Source organism: Glossina fuscipes, unplaced genomic scaffold (assembly GCF_014805625.2).
Source record: "Glossina fuscipes isolate IAEA_lab_2018 unplaced genomic scaffold, Yale_Gfus_2 1, whole genome shotgun sequence".
NCBI classification, from domain to species: Eukaryota; Metazoa; Arthropoda; class Insecta; order Diptera; family Glossinidae; genus Glossina; species Glossina fuscipes.
Genome location: NW_023998415.1, coordinates 4,945,901 through 4,960,395, shown reverse-complemented (window position 1 = coordinate 4,960,395; position 14,495 = coordinate 4,945,901). Strand labels below are relative to the sequence as shown.

At 35.1% G+C, this 14,495-nt stretch overlaps 2 protein-coding genes across 3 annotated transcripts; one reads left to right on the top strand and one right to left on the bottom strand.

The window, feature by feature from the left end:
• Nucleotides 1-246: 246 nt before the first annotated feature.
• LOC119631977 (zinc finger protein 14) lies at nt 247-2,982 on the bottom strand. Its single transcript, XM_038024627.1, has 2 exons — nt 360-2,982; nt 247-285 (listed from the first exon to the last, which is right to left on the bottom strand). Exon 1 carries the CDS (start codon nt 2,805-2,807, stop codon nt 414-416), a length of 2,394 nt encoding a protein of 797 aa, XP_037880555.1. The 5' UTR covers nt 2,808-2,982; the 3' UTR covers nt 247-285; nt 360-413.
• A 2,621-nt stretch (nt 2,983-5,603) lies between these two features.
• On the top strand, nt 5,604-10,009 carry LOC119632094 (erythroid differentiation-related factor 1). Of its 2 annotated transcripts, none has more exons than XM_038024821.1 (7): nt 5,604-5,639; nt 5,692-8,017; nt 8,091-8,553; nt 8,613-8,790; nt 8,884-9,011; nt 9,082-9,272; nt 9,344-10,009. In XM_038024821.1, the coding sequence occupies exons 1-7, from the start codon at nt 5,622-5,624 to the stop codon at nt 9,766-9,768; spliced, it is 3,729 nt and encodes a 1,242-aa protein (XP_037880749.1). In that variant the 5' UTR covers nt 5,604-5,621; the 3' UTR covers nt 9,769-10,009. The 2 variants fall into 2 exon arrangements, with proteins under 2 accessions (XP_037880749.1, XP_037880748.1); XM_038024820.1 differs by having other exon boundaries at nt 8,607-8,790; nt 9,344-10,008.
• The last annotated feature ends 4,486 nt before the right edge of the window (nt 10,010-14,495 follow it).

The following is a 14,495-nucleotide window of genomic DNA, read 5'->3' as shown; positions in this document are numbered from 1 at the left end:
TTATAATTGAATCGAATTTGAGTAATTTGTATGCCATATATGTATGTGTGTAAGTATAGCCGAACGCGTACTTAATTTCTATATTTTTTTTGTTTAGCATTACACGAGAGTTTTTATGATAATATCAGATATAAAGAAGAAATTAATCATTATGAAAAGAATTTATATGTATATTAACAAATGATAAAATATAATAAAATTTTTCTTTAACATTTAGCAATCATTACTGCACAAAAATTGACAAAAAAAAAAAGCACTGAAATTAAATGTAAAAACTGTTGATGCCTATGTATGGAGAAATGGAGAAAGAGAGAAAACAGTGTAAGTGATTGCAAACGACATTCAAGTTAAAAGAATACTTAGTGCTTTGCTTCGTTCAGGCATCATAATTCCGAAAGAATTCGTCAGAAGCTTTAATAGCCGGCCATAGGATCTTGACGTTGCATAGCGTCATCGTCTTCTGCTTTCATGTTTTTGGTAACAAGTTCTTCCAAATCTGTTGGCAACAAATTTGTTGCAATCGTTATATCTGCGCCCGGTGGCAAACGTTCTTTAGGGATGGCCTTGGGTAGATTCTCAAATGCCTCCTTTTGTCTTCGCTTTAGATCTTCTTCTTGTTCAGTAATCGCTTCCAATTGTCGCCGAGCTACCTCTGCGGCCGCCTCACGTTCTATCTCGGCCTTGCGCTTGGCTTCTTGACTTTCAAATTCTTGCATTGCTAATTCCTCCTTGGCCAAAATAACAGTGGATGGGACAAGGTTTGGCAATTTTTGATGCACCTTCATATGACGTTTCAAAGCTACTGTCTGTATGAAACGCATTTCACATAAACTGCATGCGTGCGGCTTTTCACCAGTATGTGTCATTTCATGATGTTTTAATGTTTGAGCCTTGGCAAAGCGTTTGTGGCAGAAGCGACAAGCAAAGTCTTTAACGCCTTGATGTACGATCTTATGGTGGCGACGCAGATTACCGGCGCCATTAAAGCCTTGGCCACAATCGGGGCAAGTATATTTGCCCTCTTTCATCATAAAATTAATTTGTGGGGACCATGAGGGCAAAGCTATTTGTGGAATAGGATTTACAGCTGTACCAGCTAATTCGGCCATATCTACACGTTCCACACGTCTGGGATCCTTGGGTATAGCATTCACTGAATCAGCACAAACCTTAAGAATTTCATCGGCTACTTTTTGATGCGATTCCTGCGTATTGTCTGCTGGATCAGGCAACGAGGGCAAATCAGCGCCTGCCTGCTCGTTTGGCAAAGTACCAGCTTCAGCTTGACGTTTACGATAGATTTCGATAGCCCGCAAAACACGTTTTTCATGAGTCTTTAAATGTTTTGTTAAACCTTTAGGATACAAGAAGGCTTTGCCACATACTTTGCATTCGCAACGTTTTTCACCTGTGTGCGTCATTTCGTGTATTTTGCAGGCGTTCGATTTGCCAAAGGTTTTGCCACAGTATTGGCAAGCAAAATCTTTAATTTTTTCATGAACTACACGAACATGTAAACGTAAGTTGTTCTTATTGTGAGATGCGTGAGGGCATAGGGGACACTTGAATTTCTTCTCTTGGCTGTGAGTTTGCATATGAGTGTTCCATTCCTGACGTGTTGTTTTGCCTACACCGCAATATGGGCATACATAATTTTTTATGCCTGCGTGACGCATCAGATGATCCTTGAGAGCACTATTGATGACGAAACGTTTTCCGCATATATTGCAAGGGAATGGAAGCTCCTTGCCATCATGCTTATACATGTGCTTTTTCAAAGCCATTGGGCACTTGAATACTTTCTCGCACTCTGAACAAGGATAATGACGGGGTACATCTTCCTTAGCTATCTTATGTACCCTCTTTAAATGCCAATTGAGAGTACGGCGCCGAGTGAACGTTTGCGTACATCCCTCAATAGTACAAGGTAAGTGCTCTACAGTCTCGGAATGACAATGTTCTACATGTAAACGCAAACCATAGGCAGTGGTAAAGCCACGTTTGCAGCCTTCCACTTCGCACTGGAATGGCAATTTATCATTGTGATGTTTCATATGTTCCTCGTAATTTCTAGTCTTTTTAAACTTTTGATGGCATATGTGGCATTCAATTATGCGGTGCAGATGTCGCTCGGCAGCCGGTATACGTTTACGCTTTGGCTTCACTTTCGGGTCCGTGTTGCTCATCTCTTTTTTGATGTTACGCAAACGTCTTGCCAACGGTTTATCGTCATCACTCTCACTCTCTTCTTCTGGAGCTTGAAAGTCTTCATCACTTTCTTTATCCTCTTCCTCCTCTTCCTCGCTAGATTTTTCACTTTCTTCAGGAAATTCATCCAATTTTTCAACCTTGGTTTCAACTTCTTCTACATCCTTTTCTACATGCTCTAACATTTTAAACACATCCTCCTCGTTTTCAATCAATTCCATTTTATGATTGGTGAGCAAAGGGTCAAAGTCAGAGCGATCTTCTTCCGGATCATTAACAGCGGCCGGATCCAATTGCATGGCAGCTGGTGCTTCTAGCATATCAATAGCATCCAAAGGTGGACAATTAAAGGCGTTAGTAGCAATCATGTCCTGGAATTTTTGCACGGAGTCTGCACATAACTTCTGAAACTCGGCCATGTCATTAAGTCGGGTGTAGCATACCCCACAGATGTTTTTAGGGAAACCATCTTGTGGTTCCACTGACAACGAGGTACACATACACAATTTTTTCGCCAACCCGGGTATCATAAACAAGTCGTAGGCGTTTCCATTTTGTAAAAATTCCAGGCATATACGACAAATGGAGTGTATATCCATGTTGTTAAACACAATTTTTTCGATAAACTTTGAAAAAAATATCTGTCGACTAAATTTCCCTTTTCATACAAATCTAAGTAACTTTATTTCACTTGTAATGGCGTAGATGAGAAATTAACCCCTTTTGATATAAATTCGTACGCGTCATTCAATATTGCCAGAAGAATAAAAAAGATTTGATCATAAATGGGGACGAAAATTTTCAATAAAATTCTTTCTTCTAAAAGTGGGGATACTTTTTGTTTTCAATCAATATCAAGAGCTGCATTCATAATATGAAGATATAGTAGCAACGATGGATCTAAAAGAAAAAAGTTAAATATTTGTTTTTACATGACTTATGCAAGTCGGATAACCTGTAATTGAAACTATGTATCTTCAATACAAATTTACCATGTTTCTTTTTTCAGTGTTGCCCAATGTAGATCTATTCTCTTTTTATATACAAATCCATGAAGATGTAGTTAAATGCTAAACAAGAAAAAGATTGATGCGTCATAGCTTTAGAAGAAATGAAAGGGTAATTACTGTTCTTTTTATTTAATAGCAGAATTATAATTAAATATACTATAGGTCAACATTAATTATTTTTAATTTTTATAAAAGAATATGCGAGATAATAAAAATATTAGTTTTTGTTTTGTAGATTAAAAATTTAAGAACATATTTAAACGGAAGAAAATGCGAGAGGAATATGATTATATTTTTCTTTAAGTTTTCCACTTCCGGATTTTTTCAATATTTAACTGAATATGTGCACGGATTGAATGAATTTTTTACCGAGCAATACAATAAGGGCAAGAAAGAAAACAAAATGAATTTTAAAAAAATGCATGCAGATAAAAAAATTACCTAATAATAAAATATATAAAAAGAAAAACATTTCAAACTCGATTAAATCTCATAACTCCATTATTAAACAAAGCTTCAAAGACTCAGAGATATAAATTGATGAGTTTCGACCAATTTTCAAATCATTCGTTCATATAGTTTTTTTTGTAAATAATAGAAGCTTAATTACCAATAACTAATAATGTCAATGTGGGCATGTGGTAACATTGTCGATAACGAATAGTAGTTACCAATTTGGGTATAGGGAAGTCATTGAAATGGTTTCGAAGAGATGGCGTTCTTTCACCTATGAGCATTTGTCAACCTGCGACTAATGATATGTCGTTAGATAATTATATAACAGTATAACAAAAATCAAAGCTTCCGTTTATAATAAAAGCGGCGCTTGCTTGCGTTACCATATTACTTGATAAGTCAAAATAAAAGAAATCGATATAATGTAAACATATGGGTTAAGAAATAAGAATGTAGAAATCAAGAATAATGCATTCAATACATGAAAATGTTACAATTGAAAAGAATATTAATAAGAAGGAGTAACTATAGAAAAAAAACGCAAAATATAATGAAAGTTTGGTTTGAATGATATTAAATAAAGGTATACAAAGAAAATATATCAAAACTAATCTTTAATTTTACTAAGGTCCAGAGAAAGATTCTTTTCTTGCACAACGTAGTGAATCACCAAGCTATTAAAGTTCAAACATGAAACGTCGTGTCGAAATTGAACTTATTTTTACACAGTAAATGATCTGTTGTCGTAGAAGAAGAAGATTTTTGAATGGTTAGTGAAGTAAAGAGTTAACGGAAAATATATTTATCATGATCATGTTAAATAAAACAGGAAAGGGATTGCTCAGATGTACGAAAAAGATATTGGATAGTACTATTTGTTTTAACCTGCGATGTTCAACGAGTTATTACAACATACAATATATAAATTACGCTTTTACAACTGTGGATGTTGGATTTTAGCATTGTTTTTTCGTCAAACTGAACACTATATTCTTTTTCCATTAGATAATAACTTTTTGAAAACGTTTCCTGAAGAGAAACAAAACTTCAATGCTCGTCTTTCAAGAGAAAGATAATTTTTAGAGGGTGCTTTTGGAATCGTAATCGTACCTTGGAAAGTCATAACATTGCTCCTAGGCATAAATTGTTTTGTTAACCCTCGTAAACTACATAAATTTTATGGCATCTTCGAAGGTCACTATTTGTTGAAAATCGCTCAGTCTTTTAAAACAATACACTCTAATAAAATAATTTGATAAACTGTATTTAAATCGTAGTCTTGTTTTTCGCTTTTCGTGCAATATAAACCAAAATTTCAAACCATATAATATATAAAATATTTGAATATAATAACTTCTTAATTAAAGCAATAGGATTTTTGAAATAGTAAATTTATTAAAGAAAGTCAAACTCGGGAAACGTAATTTTCCCCATTATCTGAAAAGGATGACGAAAAACGAACGTAGTACAATATTGGAAGCATAAGAACCTACAACGGAAATCAGAGCAACAATTAGCATCGACGAGGTAGCTCAATGACCTTGGAGCATTCGCTTAGAGGGTTTAGCTAGTGCCTTACGGAATGCTCTAAACCTATGAAATCCTAACTGCCCAATGCCACTAATCAAACCACGTTGTTAGTCTAAACGGTTAACGGCACTAAAGTAAAATGTGCATTTAACTGTGGTGCATCTAACTGTTGAAAAAATTTTCATAAAAATATATTTTTCATATTTTTATCGAAGCAATCATGCGTTATGAAAAAACTCTTGGTATTATATTGAATAAGGCAGATTTTTTACATCTGGCAGTACTCTTGCTCCTTCAATTTGCTTAATATTTTCATAAATAAATTTGGAAATTTTATTTAAAGATTGCATAAAAAGAATTATTAGATAATTTATATTGTCTCCAAGAAAACTTTTTAATGTTGAAAAATTTTTAATAATGGAGAACATTGATGAGGTAAAATATAAAAAAAGAGAAAAAGTGTTTTTGTACTAATGTGTGTTTTCAGATTGAAGTATGTCAGAATGTGGAACCCCACGAAGTGGAGGAAACCGTTAAATCAAAGGCGGTGGTGAAGTTTTCTCAGGTGCAAGTGCCTGCAAAATTCAATCGTTTAGAGTGCAACACGAATTTAAATTTGCCTCCATCAAATTGGTTGACAAGTGCAGATAACAGCTATGGATTACATCAGGCTTTGTATCACTCACCTGGATTTGCAAGCTTTCGTATGGCTCATATGTTTCCGGACTGCGTTGGTGAAGTAGATGTAGTGGCCGATGCTGAGAATATCAAGAAGTTACTAAAACTGCCGTATACTACTAAAGGGGCAATTAGTATGATTGTTCACAAAGTCGGTAATACATTGCTATTGGATGAATTTGATATACAAAAATATTTGCTACGGAAAGAAGATGATGACTGGAAGTGGTTGAGAACATTTATATTAGAACAAATATTAGCGTACGAGGAGGGAGTTCACACTGTTTGCCTAAAAGATAAATCGCGAGAGGCTATACAAACAAAAAATCTACTTTCGAAATTCTTGTATTATTCTCTTAAACAATCAGATAGTGATGAAACTGATGATGAAGATGCCAACGCAAGTGTATATTGCGAAGACAAGAATTTGTCCATAACTGCACCCGTGCTACCGGAACCTAAGATCGAAGAGAACGTGCCCGATCCAGCCTCGTCTCATGTATTCCAACGTAATGTGGTCTGGACATTTGAAGATATACGTATGTTGATTGGCACCGACATGCCAATATTTGGTGGTCCAAATAGGCCGTGCATCAGCTTACGTCTCAGGGATATGGCTAAGCCTATAAATGTGTTGACTGGCATTGATTACTGGCTCGACAATCTTATGTGCAATGTACCGGAGGTGGTTATGTGCTATCACCTCGACGGCATCGTACAGAAATACGAGATTATAAAAACTGAAGACTTGCCTTATTTAGAGAACTCTCAGTTCTCACCACAAGTAATACGCAACGTAGCACAAAATATTTTGGCTTTTCTAAAAGCCAATGCTACCAAAGAAGGACACACTTACTGGTTGTTTAAGGGACGTAATGATGATGTAGTTAAATTATATGATCTCACTACACTCTGTAAAAATCAAACCAACGACGAATGTGACGAAAAACACGGTAACCCTTTCACAGTGCCTGTCGGCATGTTGCTCTATACGGTTGCTCGTAACATGAAAAAGCGTTGTACTCAGATTTCCTCTAAAACGGCAGGTAATATACGGGCTCTTTTAGACAATTGTATTAAGCTTTTACCCAAAGAGAAATATCCGCAAATTGTTACTTCATCGCATTACATATTGTCGGACTTGCACATACCGGTGGGAACAGATCCAAATAGTCCACAATTTGAAGTCAATGAAACTGACTCTGATTTGCAATCGGTATTCGATGAAGAAGACGATGATGATTATAATAGCACAGATGAAAATGAAGAGTATTTTAGTTTTCAGGAACTAGGTATAGAACATAATGTTGCCGTCAAAAATATATGCGAGACTTTGAAAGAATTTCATTTTGAGAAGTTGCCCAAAAGTGGGAAACATCGGCCCGCGCCTTTGGTCACTGATACTGAGGAACGTTGTATAATGGCTTTGAAGCATGTTAGTCAGGGATTATCTTGTTTACAATTTTTCGATTCTAGCGAAGAGAAATTTATTAAGGAGAGCGAAACGCGAGCTAAGGATGAAGAAAAACAAAGAATCTTGCATGAAGAACAAAATCCCAATATGGCCAAGCCATTTAAACCAATACCGTTGCCTTATGAGAGTATAAGTACTCAACAAATGAAAATGTCTGCTTCCAGTAATGAGGATACGGATCAGGAAGAAGAGATACAGGCCATATATGATGGAAGAAAAAAGTTTAAATCCAAGAAGGCAAATACTAAAGAAATAAAACCTTGTCATGAGCCTCCGTTACTAATAAAACAATTGCAAGATCCTAAACAAGTTGCAGAAAATTTCAATTCGCAACACTTTGGTTCCTGGAATGTTCACTTAAAATTATTGCTATTTGAAAAGGCTTGTCTCGCTTATGCTACTTTTGCTGAATTTAATTATTTGGATCAAAAATTTGGTGCAAGCTTGAAAGCTATTTATACGTCCTGTCGTTGTCAAGAGGTCATACTTAAATACATGAGTTCCAGAGTTTCACAGAAAAGTTGCTTACTGGGACGGGCCGGCGATTATTTTTTTCAAATGGCTAAAAATTGGCATAACATTGACGAATATTTAAGGCAATACTATGACGTTTTGGACATTGAAGAGAATATTTTAGAAGAATTGGAAAAGGAATCAGAAGGTATAGTAATGGGAACACGAATGCAAATGTAAATGTATGTGTTTAAATTTATTTGTTTGATGATCTTTCACAGATGGTGATGATTTAGGTGAGCTCATAAAGCCACAACGAAATCTCGAACATCTCATGGTTTCCAGTTGCACTTGTTATGAACGTGCCTTGAAATTAATGGAAGATTCTCATTACTCAGTGAATTCTAAGGAAACATCACATGAACTACTTAGACGGTTGGGTAATGTGCGTAACGAATTGGGTTTGAAGTATATGTATTGGGCTCAGGAAGAATATGCCAAAGCTAACGCAGAAAATAATAATGACCTCGATGATCACGAAAGTGTTCATAACTCTCCAGCCAAAGTCAAAATGGATTCTGCCGACAGCATGTATATAAAATTAGCCATGAAGTCTTATGATAGCTTAATGCGTGGCATAAACGCTTTCAGTTTGGTGCATGATAATGTTAATCTAGCATTCTTATATTGCAATATGGGGCGTTTTATGCGTTTTAGGGCGCATCTTTTCTTGTCTAGCGAAAGGTATAGAAAGACGATTATTTAATTATGTTTACCATATAATGATTTTGCCTTAGCATTAGTTTTGTGCAACAGCAAAAAACTTTTTACAACGAAGCGTTTGCCTATTATGAGAAGGCCCACGATGTTTTGGGATCACGTAAATCAAACCCAGAACTATGGGACTTAGTCAATTGGGAAATGTCAACCGCCACTTTTACTTTGGCGAAGCAAATGCAAGATTTTAGTACTGCAGATGAGGTTTGTGAAAAAAGTATTTATGCATTCACTTACATGTCTATAGATGTTTTCATAATTTAAAAATCAACTTTGTGAATATTTCCAACACATCAGGCTATGATTGCCGATCTGGAAAAGGAAGTATTGAATCTTTTGCAAAAATCGTTAAAATTTTGCGATGTTGAGCACCAGGGAACAAGACAAGTGTTATACACTTATCGCTCCGGTTTGATTCATAAGAGGTAATTTTTGTTAATTACTAATAATAAGGCCATTTTCATATTATGTCTAAAACTATCTGCGCATATACAGAATTGCTTCATTCCACTATAGCCAGTTGCGCAATAACTTTGCTGAGACGGGCACTTTGTCGAAAACTACTTTGCAGTTATGCAGATATCATTATGAGAAAGCGGCTTATACTTTGAACGCACTTAGAGAAACAAGCGATTATTTGGTGGTACAGTTGGAGCGCATATCGTTGCAAGAATTCTTAGCAGAAAGTATGAAATGATTATTTTAAATGGGTTTGAAAGTTTGCCTTAATGAAATGTCTGTTTTTTTTGTTCGTTAGATTCTTCACACGCCTCACAGAAAATCAAACATTTCCAAATGGCTTTAGAAACCTGCTTCGAGTCAAAATCTATATTCGACAACGCTTTAACTAATCTTAATACCGCCTCAGACGGAACACAAAGCATTAGTAGTAATGAAACGGAGTTCGTTAAGCACATGCTACTGTTCGAAAATCGCTTGCAATTTATATTGAAAACTTTAATAAAATTGCTCCTAACGGGAAAGGATCCAAAGTATAAGGCTGAACTTTATAAAAAAATGTATATGGAAACTTTGACGGTAACCGATGGTCAAAAAGATACCGATTGTCCCGAAATTTTGGCACAAAAATTTGTTTCGCTTTTAGAAAAGCTTTTAAATATAGACCGAAGTTGTGCAATTAATAATAGCGGTAATAATACTGTCGTTAAACGTTTAGCTTGATATTATTTGCGTTTTTTAAATGAATTGCTTTTGTTATGAACGAGAATATTTATTATTAACAATATACATGTTGGCAAGAATCGTACAATATTTTGTATTCATTTCTCTAATATAATTGTATACCCTTTGTATTCATCTCCAAATGATGAACGAGTGTCACATCTGACTACATTAAGGTAGTCGCATAGCATCTATTCTGTTTATCTTATACATTAATGATCCATTAAATATTATAATAATATCTTAACATTAAAGGACAGTGCAGTGTAGCTATCGATTCAGCAATCATTTCAACCAAATTTAATTTACTATAAATAAATTGTAAATATTGTAGAGTAACTACACACAAACCGTTAGGTCTAAGTTTATCAAATTTTGTATGAATGTCCCGTACGTTGCGAATAAAGTCATTATTTAAATTTCAACTAATGAATGTTACTTTCTAGTTAAGAAAAAGGCAATTGACGGCGAGGCTCATCGGCGCGCGATAAATAGCCTATCATTTCATTCTATGTTAGATGTGGGTAATATATTGAATGTATGCCCTGTATTCTGGAATATGGCGTCGTTGTACGGTAACGTCGCGTTGATTCCACTGAATCTTTCGAGAATAAATTTTTGCTTTTTGCTTTAAGAAATTCATGTTGAAACTCTGTTGTTACCAGAGAAACATAGGCTTATTATACGGGCATTTCATCCATGGTAAAAATTGATAAATGGTTTCATTGACGGTACAAATTGAATCTTCGTATTCATATTTCAAGGACTTTTCTCCTTATAAGACTTGGTTATTGTAAATTCAGTTATATAATATATAGAGGTGCACTAAGAGTTCTTTCCTGTAAACACCCTGTAAATGTTGCTTACATAATAATACATCTAATTTTCTTAATACTCGCGTGTCGCTAATGTGAAATGTAGGCTAAAACTTGTAATTTTTTAACGTTACGATTCGCTCTCTTGGATAGTTCCCACGCCTAACTTTTGCACGTTTGATGTATACGGCCTTTTAGTGGGCTGGACGTATACATGTTTTTTTCCATTTTTGCTATTGAAAATGGTCCGTAGCGATCTACTTTTTCCATCACTCTCCATGTAAAGCCCTATTCTGGAAAGTCGTTATATGGAAAAAAATTGCAATTCTCAAAATTTCTCAACAAAAGTGGCTAAGTAAAATGGCATGAAAACTTTGGACCGCGTGGGGCAATTTTTAAAAAATAATATATAATTTTCAATGATTCATGTTGAAAATTCTGTACCAAGATTGAACCATCTCGGTCTATTTTTTTGGATTGTAATAAAATAATAAGAATTTTCACGAAAATTGATGATTTATAGAGCGGAAAAGTCTAAGATTTAATATGTGATGATGAAAATTGACCCATGATAGTAATTTCATACAAAAATAAAAGTTGTGTTAGAGAATGCGGTGTAGGGTATTTAATGATTGGCCTTGCCCAATTATAATACGCTTACTTGTTTTTTCTTATTTATTTATATATGTATAGCGATACTTTGGGACATGGTTTAAGCTATTTGGCTGCGGCCACCACCTCTCTATTTCTTTCTCTTTCCTCGTCTCTTTCTGACAGTCACCGCGTAGCGCAGATAGACGACATCCTTTGACTGAAAACAAGATCATTTGCTGAACGAGACCTTGTCATTTTCGTGAATAGAGGTTAGCTTTTTTGTTTAAATGAAGTCGCAGTGACCTGTCAGTCCAACTAAACGACAATTTTCTATGCAATAGTGGTTTAACGTTTCATAAATATATTGATCGTCAAGAGAAGCTGCAAACATTATTAATAATTGAACCGTTTGTGACGCACATGTAAATGTAATCTCTAAAATCGACTTTTTCCTGGCATATAGATTTGTCCACTAAGTCGTGACGTCTACAACAATTAATTTAGAATTAACACAGTTAGCTGCTCGCATTCTATTCTCCAAGGTCTTTTATGTGATACCCATATCAACGGTATTGCAACAAAAGCATGAGTTCACTACGTGCTGACGTCCGAGATGTTTCATTTGAAACTAACACACTGAGCTTTTCACATTCTGCTCTCCAAGTTCTTTTATTTGATACCCGTATCGCTGGTATTAGGCAGATAATATATCATCATTTATGGAATGCACAAAATAGTTTTAATTTTAAACATTTTGTCTTCTTTGCCTTATGATAAATAAGCATAAATCGAAAAAAAAAAAGTGAAAATATAAAATTTAATCACTTGCAACTTTGGGTGAGGATGAGCGATTTTCCCATTTTTGCTGGTAAAGATTAGAGTAGTGCTTCATAAAGTAAATATGGAAAATTTGAACCTTCTACTTGTTATAATTTCTGAGTAAGGAGCAAAAACAGGCAAGGAGCATATTTTTGTTGAAAAAGACAGAATTCCGTTAAACTTACGCTCCACTATGCGCTTCTGCTCTGACCAATTTGGCGCATTTGCAATGCCAATGCAATGCGTGCAAGAACTTCGAATGTTTCTAACAAATTTGAATCAGTAGAATGCCAATACCAAAGACACACAGATGGTCAGACAAAATTTCGCACTGGCCAAGAACTTTGTAGAGTCTCTGAAGCTTCCTTTTGAGATGTTACCATTTATCCTTTTGTAGTGGGTATAAAAACAAGTAAGAACATTATAGTCGGGCAGGGCCGTCGATTAGATACCCTACATCCATTCGTCTAATACAATTATTAAGACGTTTTGGTAATAATGCACACAATGCAATTAACACATCATTCCCATGAACGCCCGAATATTGGAGGAAGCCCAAACTCCCATATGACGTGATCAAAATTGAGTTAACGTAATTTAGTTTTAAATTGTTTTAATATTTTTGAGCTTTCATCATAAAAAAATAGAAAAAATGGACTTTCTCCCCACCCCATGCAAGAGCTGGCTTTTCACGATAACCTCTATATATGTTAGAGTCTAAGAAATAGACCTATGCAATCCAATTTTATACCGTTCATTTTTATACTAAATTGCTACTGTGGATCAATTTTCATTATAAAATATTAAAAATCAAATCCCTCTCGGAAGGGGTTACTATTTATAAGAAATCTTACATGGTGTGGGGAACAAGAAAGAAATAGACTCATGTGACTCAAATTTGATCCGCTTCATTTTTATGTCAAATTACTATCATGAAGAAATTGTTCATTTCACACGGTGTTCATTTATTTATATGTTAATTGTGTGAACAAGCCTTTGGACATTTTTTAATAAAATTGCAAGGTAATTGTAAGAAAGTGTTAGGAATTACTTTCTTTAATATACTATCCGATGATTATGCGAAGCGGTTGAAAAAGTGAACCGATACGAATCATTTTCAATACTATTCGTCCTTTGGTGAAGCAAGTCAGCGTTCGTCACAATATTTGTAAAGTTGGGAACTGGATCGATAAACTTAAATCGGTTCAGGAAATAATATACCTACGTTCGTACAAACTTATTGTATGGTGTACAACAATTTGTGTAAGGAAGGAAATTTACAAATATTTAAGAAAAAACGTCTGCCACCTGCGTGCCCACCCTATCACTGCCCTCATTGCTCTGGTATACAGATCTTAATAGTTTTAAAATTTGTTTCTATCTCTTTAATCTTTTAGTATAATTTCATATGTTCATATTGGTTTTACCTTTAACTGCTGCTTAATTGAATATATATTGTAGTTATCGGTCTAAATGCTTGCAGTAAAGTAAACACCTGGCGTTGCCTCCACGATTCTATATTTGCGCAATTAAATATGAATATAGGCAAACCCATGGGAAACAGCAGATACCAGAGTATATTTCATTAGCATATGAATAATTATGGAACGTCACCATGGACATGGTAATCGATCGTAACTGATTATCTGAAATCGTTAACTGAGAATTTATATCGCACGAGTAAATTACAATAGAATCATATTGACGCCATTGATAGTAAATATATTGGATTAGTTGGAGGTGAAGAGATCGATATCTAGAATAAATTTGATGATTGATGCAATTGAATCTATGTGTGTGCAATAGAGTATAATTTGCAATAATTTACGAGCCGATCGTAGGCGGGGATGTGCTCCTTCGTCAACAGAACAGAGATGTGAGTTCTTCTTAAATATCACACGAATGTATCATATGTTGGGAAATGAAAATTACCTTTATGCTGTCAAAAGGGTCAATGGTGATCTGGGCAAACCGACTTACAAGCTAATAGATCTTGAAGTGCCCGCGAAAAGAATCCGCGCAAAATGTCGAAAAATTCTCCACAAACAATATACATGACATGTTTAAAGAACACCTTATAATGCCTCTTTGTATTTACCTCTTTTACATTTTTGCCGCGGCATGTAAACATATGATCGTGCTCTGGTGTGTGCTCGATCACGTTTGGTCGTTCTGTTCTATCTGATATTTTATTCTTCTCTCCTGAACCGTTTCCTGTGTTCTGCACATCTAAATCACATCACATCACATCACCGATTAAATCAAAATCTAGTTTCACGTGCTTTAGTGTCCGAAGTATTTTCATTGTAAACTTTTACACTCACTATTTGTTGTTGTTTGGGTATAAAAACCACGCAACGAATTTGTTCTTAGCTTTTCACCTGAAAAATTGGGTGCAAAATCGCTTTATGCAATATGAGCGCTGTTCTCGCTCGCAACTGATTGAAGCACAGCATTCCTGTGACTAGCTCAGTGAAGTATTTTAAAGTTCATTTATTT